The 19,024-nt window shown below is 40.6% G+C and overlaps 1 protein-coding gene across 1 annotated transcript in view; it reads right to left on the reverse strand.

Annotated features, from left to right (window-relative positions):
* Window positions 1–934: 934 nt before the first annotated feature.
* ADH4 (alcohol dehydrogenase 4 (class II), pi polypeptide) overlaps window positions 935–19,024 on the reverse strand; it is a 35,522-nt gene continuing 17,432 nt past the window's right edge. The window contains exons 8-9 of the mRNA XM_054554781.1: window positions 18,467–18,605; window positions 935–1,127 (exon numbers count right to left, since the gene is read on the reverse strand). Of these exons, the coding sequence (XP_054410756.1) occupies window positions 935–1,127; window positions 18,467–18,605 (332 nt within the window). The remainder of the gene's footprint in view (window positions 1,128–18,466; window positions 18,606–19,024) is intronic.

The raw sequence follows: 19,024 nt of genomic DNA on the forward strand, positions 1-19,024 counted from the left end.
GAAATCCAAGCTCAAAAATGATCCATGTTCAATGAAATTGAGATGCCAGATATTTCTTTAGATAATATAAAAGAAGGAATACAAGGACACAGAGAGAGGAATGTAGGGGGGAATTTATCATGTGCTACATGCTTACCTAACCCACATACTATGTTCCTTGAGAGAAGCCCAGAAAATAAACTTTCCAACAAGGGATTGAGAAATAAATTGTCAAGGGTGGGGGCTTTGGTTCATTTTTCCCTGTAGGTTGGCGGGGGATGCTTTGGTTGAGATGGGCTTCCTGATTTCAACCAGGATACCAGATACTGGGGTGGTAAAGGCTTAGTAGTGAGGCAGGAGAAGCCAGGTAGGCATGATCGCTATGACAGGTAGCTGGAGTAGTTTGGAAAATAGTATTATCTGATCTACTGCAATTTTTGGAGGTGACAGTGGAGGTACCATATGTATCAATTAGATTGTTTTGCCTGAAAATAATAGAAATTTGAGTAAAAGAGGCTTAAAAAATGAAGATTTATTATTATTATTATTTTGCAGTTGCAAGATTTAATAGAGTAAAAACAGAGCTCCCATACAATGGGAGGGGACCCAAAGGGGGTTGCCCCCCAAAGGGGGTTGCCCACTCCTGGCTCGAATGCCTGGAGTTTATATCCCAATCATTGTCCCTCTCCCTGTGCCTTCAGGTGATATATGATTTGACTATGTCTTTACCTTCTGCTCTAGCCTAATTTGTATTTTAGTGAGCCCTCTTTACTACCTGAGTGGTTGGGTGTGAGCTGAATTACAAGCCCTGTGTTTAAAGGTAGGTGCGGTCACCTTTCCCAGCTAGGCTTAGGAATTCTTAGTTGGACTAGGAAATCCAGCTAGTCCTGTCTTTCAGTCCCCCCGTCAACAGGAAAGCCCAAGTGCTGTTGGCAAGGTTGGCTGACAACCACTCTTAACTGCTTCCTGCTGAATTGGGGTGTAGTAGGGGTCGTGCAGTTGAGATTTCCTTGGAAGGGGTGCCTTCAATGTCATTAACATCAGAGCATGGGCTAGCAGGCTGGTCCAGGGGTCCATGGTAGATCTTACTCATGGACTGCATCAGGGGCTCCATTTGAAGAACTATTTGCAGTTTTACAGCTTTGATTCTGGAAGAGACAAACTTAACAAGGAGGTTAAAGATACAGGGATTGAAATGTATGGCCTGAAGTGCAGAGGATTATTTCTTTGGCACACTTCACAGGCCCTGACTATCTGCTTTATAGTTTTGGAAAGGCCTGGTTCAGTAAATAATGATTTGGCCATCTGACGGGTGCTATCAATGCCTAAGTGAAAGGCTTGGTGAAGGGTTTTAAGTAATTTCCATTGGTTAGCTGCAGGCAGAAGTATTTTTCCTTCTTCAGTGGCTAGCCATCCTGAGGGGAGGAAACTATGTCCTTGTGAAGTTCCCCATTCGATTTCTTCTGCTGAGTACTGGGGCTTGGTTTCCTGGAGGGGATTACCCCATACCTAGGGGTCCTTCTATAAGCTTTTCTAATGGAGGGTCTTGTCTTGTGGCTCTTTTTGCTTCAATATCCGCTTGGCAGTTCCCTTCTATTTCCCTTTCCTTTCTGATGATCCTGGCAATGTAAAACTGCCACATCTTTAGGTTTCTGTACTGCCAATAATAATCTCCTAATGGCTTCCTGATGTTTGATAGGTGTTCCCTTGGAAGTTAGGAATTCCCTTTCTCTCCATATTGCTGCGTGGGCATGGAGGACTAGGTAAGCATACTTAGAGTCTGTATATATATTTACCCTTTTTCCTTCTCCTAATTCTAGGATATAATGGCCCCTGCTTTTGCTAGGACGTCTCTCCCTAACAAAGAAGTAGAGCTTTCAGGCATAATTAGAAAGGCCTGTGAAAAGAGTGAAGTTCCCCAGTCACAACTTAGTGGCTGGGAGAAGTATCTAGTGACTGGCTGTTCTAGGACCCCTCAGATAGTGACAGATCTGGAGGACAGTTGTCTGGGACAGGAAAGTAAGACTGAGAAGTTCACGCCAGTGTCCAGGAGACAGTTAACGCCCTGGCCCTCAATGGTCAAGCATACCCAGAGCTCTGTGAGGGTGATGGCATGGGCTGGCACTTGCCCTGGGAACCCTCAGTCCTGCTGCTGGATCATCTGGTTAGTGGCTTCTGACTCAGAGGACCTTCATCCCCTGGGGCAGTGGGCCTTCCAGTGATTCCCTTGACATAAGGGGCATGGACGAGGGGGTGGCTTATTTCTATTTGGACAACCTTTTTTAAAGTGTCCTTGTAGACCACACTGGAAGCAAGCCCTAGTAGGCATTCAGTTTGCCCAGGCTTTCCCTTTTTCAGAGCCTCCAAAGTCTGCTTGCCTGAGGGCCATGACTAAAGCAGTGGGTGGCCTTTTTTGTTTTATCCCATTTGTCCCATTTTGCTTGCTCCTCCTGATCTCTATTATAAAAAAATTGAGGTTGCCAAGTTCAATAGGGTTTCTAAGTTTTGCTCCAGGCCTAAGGCAGGCTTTTGAAGTTTTTTCTAATGTGTGCAACTGACTGAGTGATAAACGTATCCTTTAAGATTAGTTGGCCTTCAGTAGAGTCAAGTGACAGAGAGATATGCTTCCTCAATGCCTCCCTTAGTCTCTCCAGAAAGGCAGTAGGATTTTCTTCCTTTCCCTGTGTTATAGTGGACATCATTGAATGATTTATAGGCTCCTTCCTAGTTTTCCTTAGTCCTTCTAGCATGCAAGTTAGCAAATGTCTGCAGCACCAATCTCCATGTTCTATTTCTGTGTCCCAGTGAGAGTCTACACTGGGAACTGCCTGCTGGCCTGTGGGGAATCATTCCCTTTCCTCCGTTGTCATCCTATCATTGACCTGACTGAGATACCAGAGATCACCAAACTCTTGGGCTGCAGTTATGGCAGCACTTCTCTCATTTGGGGTTCGTGTCTGATCTAGCAGTAACATTATATGTCTCCATGTCAGATCAAAGGATTGTCCTAACCCTTGTAAAACATCAATATAGCCATCAGGGTTATCTGAGAATTTACCGAGGTCTATTTTAATTTGCTTCAAGCCTGAGAGGGAAAGAGGTACATGCACTCTGACTGGGCCAAATTCTCCAGAATACATCTTAGGAGCTTTTTTGCCTTGCGGGGAACATTTCTCATCTGAAAAAAGAACATAGGGATGCCAGCACCCCTAGTCATTTTCTGATGAGCCTTAGTCCTAGAGCCTTCTCTATCGTCCTAATGTTTATTCCTTTCCAGGGTGTGTAACCACCCATGGACCTCTGCTTATTGGATTAGTTAACGTTCACTGATGTAGCAGTCCTGCACCCCTTTTCCCGCCTTTCTTGACCACAAAGAAAGTGGTCCAGGCTGCTGGATTCTAGTGGTCCTTTACCAGCATGCCCAACATTGCCTTTGTGCTCAGGGGTGAGTCCTAGAGCTGGGCTGGGTTCCTGAGTATTTCATAACAACCCAGTTGCCCCATCAAGATGCATTCCCATAAACAACAGTTCTTATGCAAATTCGTTTCAGAGAGGGTGTAGGTAACCTTTTGAGTCAGGATTGAGATGCAGTTTTTTGATTCTGTGATTACTTTAAGGCTTGGCCGAGTGCAAAGAGCTCACACGTTTGAGCAGACCAATTATTAGGCAATTTTTCTAACTCTGCTTCTACAAGAGTTTCCCTATCAATTACTGAATACCCATTGTGGTTTTTTTTCTCCATCACCTGGGAGGAACCATCTATTGTCCTGTTCTGAAGGGAGTTCCTCCTAGGTCTGGTTGGAACTTTGTATGGTAATTAAGATTTAAATCCCCTTTTAGGAACTCTGCTGGGTTAAGGGAAGTTTCAGTGGTTAATGTTAAATCACCTTTTTCTAACAGAATAGTCCTATACTTTAAGATTTTTGAGTCAGTAAGCTACTTTTTTGCTTTTTTTTTTTTTTTTGACAGGGTAGTTCTCAACTGGTGAGGTGTGTTCACAATGAGGTTTTCTCTAAAAGTTATTTTTCTACTTTCTTCTGTTAGCAAAACAGTTGCCGCTACAGATTGAATGCATTTGGGCCATCCGCAGGTTACTGGGTTAAAGATTTTTAATAGGAAGGCTATGAGTTGTCGGTGGTCTCAGTGTTTTCAGGCTACGCCCTTGTTTACACTGACAACAAGGTAGTATTGAGTGTTATAGGGTCACGAAGAAGACCTTCAATTATCAATTATAGTTTCAAATTTACCCTGGCTTTTAAAGGAATAGGGCACACTGTTTTTTCTTTACTACTTCTGTCTTTCTCTTTCTTTCTCTCCCTGCCTCTCTTACCTGCCCCCCCACCTCTCTGTCTATCTCTCTTCTCTCTGTCTCTCTCCTCTCTGTCTCTCTAGGTGGATTTTGGAAACACAGTGGAGGGAAGTTCAGTTGTTACCCCCATTTGCCGCTATAGGATTATGTGCCTCCCTTTAATTTACTCAATTCATTTTCATCTTGATATATTGTGTTGTTGTAGACCCAGTTCCAGTTGTTAAAGTACTGGGTTATCAGTTCTAAGGCCCTGGCAAGGGTGGTGGGGAACAGGTCCCACATAACTGTCCATGTTGAGAGCTGTATGCCTAAATTGGGAGGGACACCAGGGATAAGACTCCCTGGATTCATAGCCTAGGTGCCCAAGGACACAGTGTAGAGCTTCCTTAGATCCCTTTAGAGATACAACTTGCTCTAATACTTGGGAGAGGAAGTGAAAGTCTGAAGCATTAGTTTCTAGGAGGCAGGGATTGGAGGAAGTAGATTCAGAAGTAAGAAGAATTTTTGGGCTACACTTTCAAGAAAGTTGTGGTTGGGACCCAGGAAGTATGGGTCAGAAGGAGAGGTAGGGGCGCACGCATGGGCGACTGTTGAGTAGAGACTTCTGGCTGCGCCATAATCTTGACCGTCCAATGCTGGGAGTTTGGGATGACAGCTTTCTGCCTCTAGTCAACCCTCAGCTTCCCCAGGAAAATTGTGAAAGTGGAAGCTGGTTCTAGGCAGACCAATGCTCCCAACCCAGAAAGGTTGGGGGTTGTTAGAAAGCCTTTTCCCAGGAAGCCTCACACCTGAGTCTTAAGTCCAGTGGCCACGCTAATCGTTTTTAACTGGCTGACAGGTGCCTGGTATTTTCCTCCAATTCTAAGGAAGGATAGGACAGAATAACAAGCAAATTATTGCTCACCACTTTGAAGAATCCCTGTATGGGCCACCAAGTATTATGGGTGGGTCTTTGTTCTTAGAGCTCCCAAGATGGTGATGGGCCACTCCCAAGATGGTGGTGAGCCACTCCCAAGATGGCAGCAAACCTTTTGTTCTCTGACCTGGGGTTCTTGGCTTCACGGATTCCAAGGAATGGAACCATGGGCCATGTGGTGAGTGTTATAGCTCTATTAGAAGCCGTGGGTCACGGAAGAGAACTGTGGAACCCAGCAACTAGTGTTCAGCTTGATTAGGACGAACCTGGGCACTTAGCTGCGCAGGAACAATGGCGAGCCTTTAGCCCGATTGGGAGTGGCAATGGGTGCCTCACTGGATCAGAGGCGCAGCAGACACTCTGCTGGATCTGGAGGGGTGAAAGTCAGCAGTGGGTCTGCGATGGCAGGAAACAGCAGTGGTGGACGGCAAGCGAAAGCTCAGCTCAAGCCATAACAAATACAGACCAGAAGAGTGTGCAGTTGCAAGATTTAATAGAGTGAAAACAGAGCTCCCATACAATGGGAGGGGACCCAAAGGGGGTTGCCCCCCAAAAAATGAAGATTTATTATCTCACACAACCAAAAGTCTAGAGGATGTTGATAAATTCTCCTTTTCAATGATGCCAGGTCCCTAGATCGCTTCTCTGCCATTTTCTTGTCTTTCTCATCATAGTTGCAAGACAGCTGCTGCAACTCCAGCCTGTCATGTTTTTACATGATAGCATCCAAGGACAGGAAGGAAAGAGTCTTGTTTTCACCCTTCCCTATTCCTTCCCCCGCTTTTTTTTTAATAAAGAGGGAAATGGCTCCCAAAAGTCCTCCAGCAGACTTCCTTTTATGTCTCATTCACCAGAACTGAGTCACATGTTCATTCCAAATCAGTCACTACCAACAGGAATAGAATTAGACTAATCATGGATCATCTCCTGGAGCACTGGGAGAGTCCCATCTTCCCTGAGCTCATTATTGCCTGTTTCCTGAACAGAATTGGGGTTCTCTTTCTAAGGGAGAAATGAGGAATGGCTGATGAATGGGCAATCAGTGTAGGGAGCCTCCTTTTGGGGAAGTTCTCACCTATTTATAATGTAACTTAAAAGACTTCCAGCTTTGAGCAGAGCTTAGAGCAGAAAAAGGCTCTTTAGCTGGCCTAAATTGTCACGAGAACAACTCTGATGCCTTCCTTTTATGGAATAAATGGTTTTCTTTTCTTTTCTTTCCTTCTTTCTTTTTCTTTTTTTTTTTTTTGCGACAAAATTTTGCTCTTGTTGCCCAAGCTGGAGTGCAATGGCACTATCTCAGCTCAGCTCACCACAACCTCCGCCTCCTGGGTTCAATCAATTCTCCTGCCTCAGCCTCCCGAGTAGCTGAGATTATAGGCATGCGCCACTATGCCTGGCTAATTTTGTATTTTTAGTAGAGATGGGGTTTCTCCATGTTGGTTAGGCTGGTCTTGAACTCCTGACCTCAAGTGATCTGCCTGCCTCAGTCTCCCAAATTGCTGGGGTTACAGGTGTGAGCCACCGTGCCCAGTGGGAATGAAAGGTTTTTAAGCATCTGTGGCAGGTGTTGAATGTAACCTGTGGGAAGATCCAATAATAGAAGCATGATGGAGAACCTTGAGTTTTAGAGCAAAGTAATACTCGTTTCAGTCCTGTTGTGATTAAACGCCTGGCTATGAGACACACTAGGTGATTGTGCTACCTGAATTTCTCACTGTGAACTGGGTATTACCTGATCCACAGAATTATAAGGCTGGACATGCCCAGGAGAATACTATTATCAAGTGGAAGTGATATATCTGTGCTATCTGAGTGGGCTCTCTCTCTCTCTCCCTCTCTCTCTGTGTGTGTGTATATATATGTGTATATATATGTACACACACATATATATATACATATATAAACTGGATCCAAGCAGATCCCAAAGGTGCTGGGCAGTTAACTCACACTCTTCCTTCACCTCCTCTCCTTGGGGGAATTTCCTATAAGCAGTTCAAAGAGCATGAAGAGAATTACAGCTTGGTTTAGAAATGCTCTGCCCAATATCCTGGTAGTTGGTAGTGGCAGACTTGGAAAAATCTTGCTGGGGTATAGAACTTCAAGCATTATATTTCTGTGAGCGCTTTTGGACAGGAATGAAATTGCCTGAAGTAAAGACTTACATTGACTTATGGTAGTAATTCATGATTTGGTCAGATGATCAGGGACTTTGAAGGAATATGATTGTAAGATTGGTAACAAGGAAATCTGGAGTAGTAGTGTGATGGACCTTTTGTAATGGTCACTGAGTGAGGAAAATTATGTTCCATGTGCTTCTGACCAAAAGGTCTGATTTTGCAGGACATTCTCAATAATTAGGTGAACAAGATGACCACCTTGGGGATGTTTTTGAGCAGGGCATCCAACTGCTTGCTCAGTGGGCTTGTAAATGTAGTGGCCATGGATATAAGCGTGGTCCCAACATCATAGATATTTTCTTGTCAAGGCTGTTCTAGCTCAGCCACTGCTGAATACCAGATTAAGAAGTAGCACCACCAACCCTGGGTCCCCAGTAAGGTATAATAACTCAAGGGGACTAGACAGTTTCTATGGGACAAGTTGGTCACATTTGATCTCTTTCATCATGGAGCAGGCAGAAATTTGTTCTCACTGGGACCAACACTTACTCTGGATATAGAATTGTTTTCTGGCTCTGTCATGCTTCTACTTCTACCATCATCCATGAATTTATTAATATAAATTGAACATAGACTCAGACTCTGAGACTTAAAAAATTAAGGCATAAGCTTTAAATTATTCCATTATGCATGTAGGGGGAAAGGAAAATGCTAATGATTTTCTTTTAACTTAGCAGAAAAACTAAAATACTGCTTAGAAATACAGAGATGTATTCCTACAACATTATTCCCAGGTCAAAACCTTGTCAGTAAGACAATCAGAATTACAGATTGTTTTTGGAGGTTATTTTCACAGGACAAAGCAACACTTTCTAACACTTTGGAGTCTTATAAGACATTTTGGTTCAAATAACATTTACAGAGAATGGATTTCTTTTTAGCAAGGAACAGAAGGTGTTCTAGTAACAGTTATGAATATTCACACAGCTCCATATTGCTGAGGAGAACAAATGGATATTTTTTGGAACATTCTTAATTTATTACCTTATCAAATCAGATTTTTTGAAATAGTTAATGATGCAGAATTGTATTTCTCTTTTCATAGCTGCAAGGAGAAGGGACATCTTTTTTCTCAGACTTCTTTGGTTAATTATAAAGACTTTCATTTTTAAGGCCAGCTTCTGAAATTTTATTAGCTATATTATAAGCAGGCCTATAGAAAATAATTTTATTGGCAGAAATGGAGAAAGTGATAAAAAGTTATTTAATACCAAAACATAGGATGATATTGTTTTTCTTCTATATTATTAAGTACCTTGTTTACCTATAATTTCTTTCAAAAAGAACTTGAAACTTCAGAGAAGATAAATGGTCTATCCTTGGGTTTTTAATTTAATTTAATTTTATTTTGAGATGGAGTCTCTCTTTTGTCACCCAGGCTGGAGTGCAGTGGCGGGATCTCGGTTCACTGCAAGTTCCGCCTCCCAGGTTCACGCCATTCTCCTGCCTCAGCCTCCCGAGCAGCTAGGACTACAGGCGCCCGCCACCACGCCCGGCTAATTTTTTGTATTTTTAGTAGAGACGAGGTTTCACCGTGTTAGCCAGGATGGTCTCGATCTCCTGACCTCGTGATCTGCCCACCTCCGCCTCCCAAAGTGCTGGGATTACAGGCGTGAGCCACCGCGCCTGGCCTATCCTTGGGTTTAAAGTTATAGAATAATAGTGCCTAAGAGATATGAAAGAAAAAAATTAAAAAGTAAAGTTATATAATAAGAGCAGTCTGGTTTAATAGCATTTCAGAGTGGATATATTTAGGAATTTTATAAAGCTCAATATTTGTCAACAATAGGAGATGGCTGGCAAGAGAATACATAGAGACTGCATTTACTGGCATATTTTTCCAAATAAGGATGTTATTCAGACTGTATATAGAATATTGAGTTTAAGTTATACTTAGAGACATTTAATTAGGAATAAAGAGGACTTGGTGGTAGTGGGAAGAGTAGGGGAGAGGCATGCCAATTGTCTTCAACTCTCCAAGGGACTGGGCTTATTCTGTGATACTCCAGAGAGCAGAACTAGGAAGGCAGAGCTCAGCTTTAGCCATAAGGAAGAAATTGGCCTGTGTATGTGTTAAGCCCAAGGTTGGCTGACCTGCCAGACATATTTTAAAAAGTGATTTCTTTATTGCATTTGGAGTTGGAAACCATCCATGTTTCTTCACCCAACTTTTTACTTTGAAAAATTTCAAGATTTCAAAATTTGAAAAATAGGACCATAGACATCTCTATGTCCTTCACCTAGGTGTAGCAATATTTTTTGCCACACTTACTTTCTCTCTCTCTTTCACACACACACACACACACACATATTTTTTGATGAACCATTTGAAAGGAAGTTGCAAAACTCATGAAATTCACCCCTATCTTCTTCAGCAAGTATCCCCTAAGAACAAAGACACTTTCCTACTGTTCCCATTCATCCTTAAGATAATGTTCAGCTTGCAGGTGCTATGATTCTCATAAACCAGTAAGAAAAATAGTGCCTGTTTTCCCTGTAATACAGGATTCATTCAATAAAGTTCTTGCCTGTCACAAGGTGCATTGCTGGAGGCCTGCTCTCTGCAAGCCTCTCAAAGAATATGAAAATAGTCCTGCCCTCAAGAAGCTCATCAGATGAAATAATATGTATGAAAATACTTAAAATGTCAACTATGGTATAAGTGAAAGATGCTATTTTATCTCTTTGCAAATTCTTTTTCTCAAAGAAAATAGGATTTAGCAGATGGAAAAACGTAAAAAAAAAAAAAAAGAAACAAAACAAAACAAAACACCAGAGGGCACTATAGTAGCAGTTGTAGTAGCATTTGAAAAGCAATGTTTGAAGGCATTATAAATATATCTTAAAACTGCATTATTTTTTCTTCTTAGAGTAATATACTGTGATTGTATTGCCTTTTAAATTCAACTATTGTGCACCCTATTAACTGGTGTTCTTAAATATTTGTAATAATTTCAGACCAAAAAATAAGTTTTTTTTTTACGTAGACCCATGTATCTTATTATACTGAACAATATAATTTTTTTCCTGAAAATTTAATACTCTTTAACATACTGAAGGTCCATGGCTTATATGCCTTGGACAGATTTCCAGTGTTTGGTCCAGAGCATTGGGGGAGGGGGAGCAGTAATTCTGATGAAGTGTTTAGAACAAGGGAAGGTAGATCATCCATCAAACCTTTAAATTACCACTTTTTGTTTTTTTCCTTTGGAGGGGTCAAGTTCCATTCCAGTTTTATTTCACTGGCTTAACTTTTAATTTGTGTTGCCCCTACTCTTTCAAAAGGCAATATTCTTTAAGTGAAGAATGAATATGAGAATACTCAGGGAAAGTGGACAACTGTCAGTAGTTTACAAACTTTTAAAAATGCCTTTGAAGCATAGTTCTTAACTGGAGGTTTTCTACATATTGCCAATGGCATCATTGATGTATAATTTTTGTTTTCTCTGGAGTATCATAGAGATTCAGCATTCATTCCTCATTTTGAAAGAGATATATTTGAGCAACTTAGGCATTTGGTGTGCATTTTGAAAAATTATACTATAGGCCAGGTGTAGTGGCTCATGCCTGTACTCCCAGCATTTTGGGAGGCCAAGGTGGGCAGATCACCTGAGGCCAGGAGTTCAAGACCAGCCTTGGCAAAATGGCAGAAACCCATCTTTACTAAAAATACCAAAGTTAGCTGGGGGTGGTGGCACATGGCCTGTAATTCCAGCTACTTGGGAGCCTGAGGCAGGAGAATCACTTGAGCCTGGGAGGTGGAGATTGCAGTGAGCAGAGATCGTGCCACTGCCCTCCAACCTGGGTGACGGAGACTCTGTCTTAAACAGTAACAACAACAAACAAAACAAAACAAAAATTATACTATACATTACTAGGAATTTCAACTGGGTGCATGGAGGAGAAAAAAAGCCTCTGTTGCTGAAGGAATGATGGAGGTGAAGCCTTAAACTCCATACATCTCACTCTGGGGTTTCTCAGTTTTATTTTTGCTTCTGCGGCAGGGTCTTGCTCTGTTGCCCAGGCTGGAGTGCAGTGGTGCAATCACAGCTCACTGCAGCCTCGATCTCCTGAGCTCAAGTGATCCTCTTTCCACCTCAGCCTCCCAAGTGGCTAGGACTACAAGCACACACTGACATGCTCAGCTATTTTTTATTTTTACTTTTGTTTTTAGTAGAGACAAAGTCCTGCTATGTTCCCTAGGCTGGTCACAAACATCTGAGCTTATGCCGTTGTCCTGCCTCAGCCTCCCAAAGTGCTGGGATTACAGATGTAAGCCACTTTGCTCAGTCTCATTGATTTTACGTATAATTATAACAGCTCTGCCAAGGATAATCAGAATTTTTTTTTGAATCACAGAACTAGATATGAAAATTAGAAGACTGATAGAGACAGGGACATTTACTGCAGCAGTGATTGCTCAGAGAGAGACGGGGGGAGGAGAGAGAGACTGAGACTACTGAATCACAATTTAGCATAAAAATTAATAATCATAATAATATGTACAAGAGACAGGGAAATACTGGATAGAAGAAGGTAGTTCTCCAGCAAAGGCCCCACCCTCAAGCCTGGAGACCCTCGGCCCTAAGTGGGAATGGGCATTTCTGTTTTTGTGCCCTGAAAGTTGCCTTTTGACTTGCTATGCCCCCCCATCTGGTACCCATATGAACTCTGAACCTCAGGCTCCAGAAGCAGATGAGCAGATGAGGAGATGAGGAAACAAGCAGATGAATGGCAGAATGATGTGGCAGAGAAAGAGAGAAGAGGAGGAACATCTAAACGCCAAGAGGAGTTAGGCTGGGGGCGGTGGGAGAGGAGTTTGGCCTCTGGATGGTCAAACTCCAGGGGAAGATAATCTTACCACTCCATCCCCACTTCCAGCTCCCCATCCATCCTGCTGAGAGCCACCTTCACCACTCAGTAAAACCCTGCATTCATCCTTCAAGTCTGTGTGCAACCTAATTCTTCCTGGATGCTGGGCAAGAGCTTGGGATACAGAAAGTTGTCACACTGGCCCTCTGCCCTTGCAAAAAGGCAGAGGGTCCATTGAGCTGGTTAACAGTTATGCCGTCTGTGGACAGCAAGGCTAAAAGAACCTTGTAACACTGGGGCTGCAGGCACCCACCCCTGGACACTACTGTGGGGCCGGAGCCCAAAGCACTCGCCCTGACTCCTGCACCTGCAAGTCTGCATGCTCGCCTTCTTGTCAGGGGTTTGAGCAATGGTGACTGAACAGGCGAGTCACACCCCTGTTGCACATCCTGTGAGGGGGATCAGGGAACTCTCCCATTTCAATAATGACTATTCTGAGTTGCTAAGATTAGATTTGGGATTATCTATTTAGGAAAAAAAGGAAATATAGGAAATGTTTTGGAAAAATTCCATTCAAAAGGGTGAATATAAACTATTCAGACATGAGGATAGACTTTTGTTATCAAGCAACGTATATTTATTGACCATCTCTGATAGAGGGATGGATTCAAAGATTGTTCTGCCTTCAGGGATTTTACAAACATGTACTTGAAAAACTAGCAGTGGAAGCGGCGTGTGATAGGATTTTGATTAAAAACACCGAGCATCAAAGGAGATCAGGGAGTGAAAACAGCTTTGTGGCTGCAAAGATCTGAAAAACAGGTGGGTCTGAAATGGAATCTAGAAAGGATTCACTGAAGCAAAGGAAAGGAGGAAAGGGATGAGGAGAGAGAAAAGAACTGATATAGGGAATTGCATGAGAAAGGCCAACAGCCTGTGGGGTGCATTTTAGTCCCACAATGCCAACAAAGAAAGCATTTACAGATAAAGTGTCTGGCTTCCATTTCTAATGAGAGAGAATCTTAAATAAGTAAGAATATAAGTTTCTACTTTGAGGTATTAATTACTATCCTTTCAGCCAAAACTTTCAAAGATGTTTATCTTCTCTCAGAATTCAATATGTGGTAAATCATTTTAAAGAAAACTGATAGGTTTCAGAAATTGCTCCAAGGTGAAAGCTAGTCTTTATTACTCTGATCTAAATTATTATATATCTTACCTGTTTTTTTTTCCTTCAACTTTTATTTTAAGTTCTGGTCCAAGGTGAAAGCTAGTCTTTATTACTCTGATCTAAATTATTATCTATCTGATCCTTTTTTTTTTCCTTCAACTTTTAAGTTCTGGGGTACGTGTGCAGGATGTGAAGGTTTGTTACATAGGTAAACGTGTGCCATGATGGTTTGCTGCACAGATCAACCCATCACTTAGGTATTAAGACCAGCATCCATTAGCTATTCTTCCTGATGCTCTCCCTCCTGCCCCCAGGACAGGCCCCAATGTGTGTTGTTCCCCATGATGTGTCCATGTATTCTCATAGTTCAGCTCCCACTTATAAGCGAGTACATGTGATGATTGTTTTTCTGTTCCTGCGTTATTTGCTGAGGTTAATGGCTTCCAGCTCCATTCATGTCCCTGCAAAGGAAATGATCTCATTCCTTTTTATGACTGCATAGTATCCCATGGTGTATATGTACCACATTTTCTTTATCCAGTCTATCACTGATGGGCATTTAGGTTCTATGTTGTCCTTTTAAACTGTTCACTGTAACATCTTGAGTATAATAATTTGAAACTTTCCATTTTGCTATTTTTATATAAATCTTTTTATCTGTTAAATCTTATAACTATAAATGTTTACTTACATTATTTTATAAATACATCAATTTTTGTAACTTTTGACTATTGAAAATAGCATTAATTAGTGCCAGTTACAGATCAATAACATTACAGATCATTAAACTCAATTACAGATCATTAAACTCAACATTATGTGTTGTAAAAATTATGAAAGATCACTGATCATTAGAGAAATGCAAACCCAAACCACAATGAGATACCATCTTATGCCAGTCAGAACGGTGATTATTAAAAAGTCAAGGAACAACAGATGCTGGTGAGGTTGCAGAGAAAAAGGAATGCTTTTACACTGTTGGTGGGAATGTAAATTAGTTCAACCATTGTGGAAGACAGGGTGGTGATTCCTCAAAGATCTAGAGGCAAAAATACCATTTGACCCAGCAATCCCATTACCAAGTATATCTCCAAAGGAATATAAATTATTCTATTATAAAGATACATGAACATGTATGTTCATTGCAGCACCATTCACAATAGCAAAGACATGGAATCAAACCAAATGCCCATCAATGATAGATTGGATAAAGAAAATGTGGTACATATATGCTATGGTATACTATGCAGCCATGAAAAGGAATGAGATCATGTCCTTTGCAGGGACACGGATGGAGCTATAAGCCCTTATCCTCAGCAAACTAACGCAGGAACAGAAAAACAAATACTGTGTGTTCTCATTTGTAAGTGGGAGCTGAACAATGAGAATACATGGACACATGGTGGGAAACAACACACTAGGGCCTATTGAGGGGGGTAGCGGGAGGGAGAGCATCAGGAAGAATAGCTAATGGATGCTGGGCTTCATACCTAAATGATGGGTTGATCTCTGCAGGAAACCACCATGGCACACATTTACCTATGTAACAAATCTGCACATCCTGCACACATACCCCAAAACTTAAAATAAAAGTTGAAGAAAAAAAATTATCAAAGATGAAAAGGCAGTTATTTTATAGAGATAGAAACTTTCATATGTAGAGAGTAGATATGCTTTTATTCTTTTTAAAATATTCACTTAAATAGATTCTGCTATCTCCTTCCATGTGATTGCAGTTAATGATAGAGTGGGGCCAAGAGAAAAGAAATTAGCAGATGTTAAAAAGAAAATTATTTAGCAACTTATTTTTAAAAAGTAACTTGTGGCTTATTGGAACACAAAGTATATAATAATGTTTTATGTATATATATGTGTACATATTTATATATATTTATATATATACACACATGATCACAATTACTATATATTTCATATATATAGTGTGTATATATATAGTGTATATATGTACACATATATGTGAAATATAGTGATTTTTTCCAGTAAAAATCTTTTTATTGTGGGAAATCTTTTTCTTTTCTTTATTTTTATTAAAAAATTTTTTTATTTTAATTTTTGTGGGTATTAGGTGTATATATTTGTGGAGTACATGAGATGTTTTGATATAGGCATGCAATGTGTAATAATCACATCATGTAATATGGGGTGTCCATCCCCTTAAGCATTTATTTGTGTTACAAACAATCCATTATACTCCTTTAGTCATATTAAAATGTACAATTAAATTACTGTTGACTATAGTCTCCCTGTTGTGCTATCAAATACCAGGTCTTATTCATTCTTTTTAAAAATTTCCAACTTTTATTAAGTTCCAGGGTACATGTGCAGGATGTGCAGGTTTGTTACATAGGTAAACATGTACCATGGTGCTTTGCTGCACAGATCATCTCATCACCCAGGTATGAAGCCCAGCATCCATTAGCTATTCCTCCTGATGCTCTTTCTCTGCCGACTCCCTGCCATCAACAGGCCCCAGTGTGTGTTGTTCCCCCTCATGTGTCCATGTGTTCTCATCATTTAGCTCCCAGAAAATTTTCAACATAGACAAAAGTGGAGAGAAAAGTATAATGAAACTCCATGTATTCATTACCCAACCTAAAAAAATTATAAACATATGGCCAATCTAGTTTTATTTATTATTTCTTCATTCCCCACTTTCAACTTCCCAGAACTAATTTTAAACAATTTCTAAAGATGATATGATTCTATTCATAAACACTAGTTATTATTATTATTTAACAGGGAATATTCATGTATATAACAAGTACAAAGGCTGTAATATTTAAAGCTCTTTTATGTTCCCATATTAAATGTAAATATTTGTTTAAACTCATGGCTTTCCTTGTTTCATAAAATTAGGTAATAAATTAACCAGGCAGGTTCACATTCAATCAGATAGTATTCCAAATTGCTCCTGGCATCTTCAAAAGATGAGGATGGTTCGGATGCTGTTAATAACAATAAAACATTGATAAGTATAATTTTCATGATAAATTTAACCAAAGCTCACAAATAAGTTTTGCCTTTTCATTTCAGGATCTGGTCTTTCTTTATAGACATTCACTTTATTAAGCCTAATTTCTTTTATCCTGTCATCCTCTTCCATTCATGGTGTTAATAATGTTTTATGCATGTGCTAGTAAACTTGGGGGCAATTGAGGACCCTCACTCACCTTAGGCAGTGTCCTTGTTACTCAGTGGTGCTGTTGAGGAGAATTAGAATGTACTAAGGAGGGAGTCAGGTTTTAGTGTTGGAATAGTCACTGTTCTCAGATCTCCTATAGCTGAGGGCAAAGTTGAGCATCGCAGGAGGGAGTGGGCATCAAAGTTGGTGTGTTGGGATGCTACTTTTTAAGAACCCAGATGTTCTTATTTCTGGATAACTCCAACATGTAGACACAAAGAGGGGGATAAGCCTCAAGGACAGAGCAGTCCTTATCTCAAACATTACTGCTGGAACTGTGGAACCCCTGCTATCAGCAGGGTGCTATGCATAAATGTTTTCTTCACCCAGGACTGGAAGACACCCCTGCCTGTGGGAGGAGAATCTCTGTGTCCTTTCCTCACTCTGGGGCAGGATCACTATACCTCAACAGGCTAGTCAGTCATTGTATCCCATCCCCTTCCCCCCACTTCCTTGCTTCTTTGCAGTTGGGTGGTAGGAGGGCCTGCCCTCTCTTGTGCTTCCTGTGCCCATATGGTGGACACACCTGAGGAGGCCTCTCATCATGTGTGTCTCTGCCTTTCCCATTGCCTCTACCTTCCCCATTGCCACCTTTCCATCTGTGTGGGCAGTCAAGTGGTATTCTCAGTGGGCCAGAGAAGGAGCAGGAGGCCTCACTCTGGTGTCTACCCTGAGGGTGATTACCAGGGAAGCCTCCTTGGAGAATGTGGGAGACTTGCCCATAAAGCAATGCAGCATTTTCCACCTGGCTGCCACTTAGCATGCCTTATGGGTGTATTCCATAATTGAGAATTCTAGGAGAAAAAGTTTGTGTTAGAGGATATGAAGGCTCAAACCCCACTCCAACCTCTATCTCCTAACTTGAGGTGTATTCCTTATGGGGATATTGAGATTGTATGATACATTGCAGGGCTTATATACTAAGTTTACATGGTATAGCTTAAAAAATAATGCTTGTATTTTCTTTTTATTGAACTTCCCTTTGATATGTTATGACTGACACGTTTGCAAATTGGGGAGTTCATGTCAGTGGGGATATTTCCTCAGGTTTCTTCCCCAAGAAGTAGTCTGGGTCCTCACACCATGAAACTATCTTCTTCTTCTGCAACATTTATTCCCTGCTTCAAATCCCAGTTATTTTAATTTTACTTTAGCCTTTTCCTCCTCTCTTTTGTTGTATCTTCTGTTTTCTTCTTGGTCCTGCATCTCCTCTATGTAACATTGTTCCTAATGTTTTTGACCTTTGTTTCTATTGATCAAGGCTGTGCTTGAACATTTTACCTAGAATCATTGATCCTAGTCTTACTAATCTCCCAACCCCTAAGAATCTTCCAGGTGGAACATTTCTATACATCATTTCCTGGGATCCCTGACATGGGAGCACTGTATAACTAAAATAGTGGATCAGAAGGTATCTTAGAGGAACTCCATGACAAGAGAATGAGACAGTTGGAGCATCCTTTACATGTCTGATCCCTGCCACATAGCCATGGTTTTCACCCCATTCTGATTGTGAAGGGTCTGGGGTAGGCACTCTGTGTCAAACTGCAGAACACCATGGTGCTAAACTCAGGGGTACACTGTACTAGAGGGATCTAACATTATACTACACAGAAACCTGTCTTTCTAGGGAGCAGCCCCAACTGAGTTAATGGTTTGTGAAATGGAAATTGTATCAATTTATACCACCATTCTATATTGTAACAGTGTACAGATGTGCATTATTGAAATGGAAGCTTTTTCCCTCTGAAATGGCCACTATTTAATCTTTTAAGCACATCTAGTACCTGGGATGTGGAAAATGTCAGAAAAAACAAGCTGGTTAGTTCTTAACATAAAAAAAAAAATAGAATCATTGTAAACGTTTTTTAAATCATTCAGTCATCTATTAGTAATGTACCTTTTTCCTTGGTTCATTAGGTCAAATGCCTCACTGATTTTGTCAAAAGGCAGGGTATGGGTCACCAATGCATCCAGATTGAATTTCTTATTCTTATAGTCAGTGACCAGCTTTGGGATAGAATCTACACTTTTCCATCCTGTAATGTGGACAAAATGCAAAATAAAGACATGGCATTTGACATGAAGTAGTTTAATCAGCATTTGCTGAACGAATGAAATTATTAGGTCAGATTTGGTTTGCTTCAAGTAGATTAAACTCCTTCCATCTTTAATTTTCTGTACTTATACCTATTTTAAAAATTTTCTTTATAAGAAAAATTTAAGATTATTTTCCACTCTATATAAGAAATTATCTCAATTAGGTCAATGTTTATTTTTTGTTCCTCCATGTTGGTTCATTCAAATGCAAATTAAATTTCAATTGCAAATTATAATTACCTTTTATATAAATTACTTATAAGTAATTAATAGTTTTTATGTAGTATTTGGATATGCTCTAGGGATTCAATGGTTGAATAAATTATTTTTATTTCCTTTCAATAATCTTCACTCTAAG

This window comes from Pongo abelii, chromosome 3, assembly GCF_028885655.2.
Source record: "Pongo abelii isolate AG06213 chromosome 3, NHGRI_mPonAbe1-v2.0_pri, whole genome shotgun sequence".
NCBI classification, from domain to species: Eukaryota; Metazoa; Chordata; class Mammalia; order Primates; family Hominidae; genus Pongo; species Pongo abelii.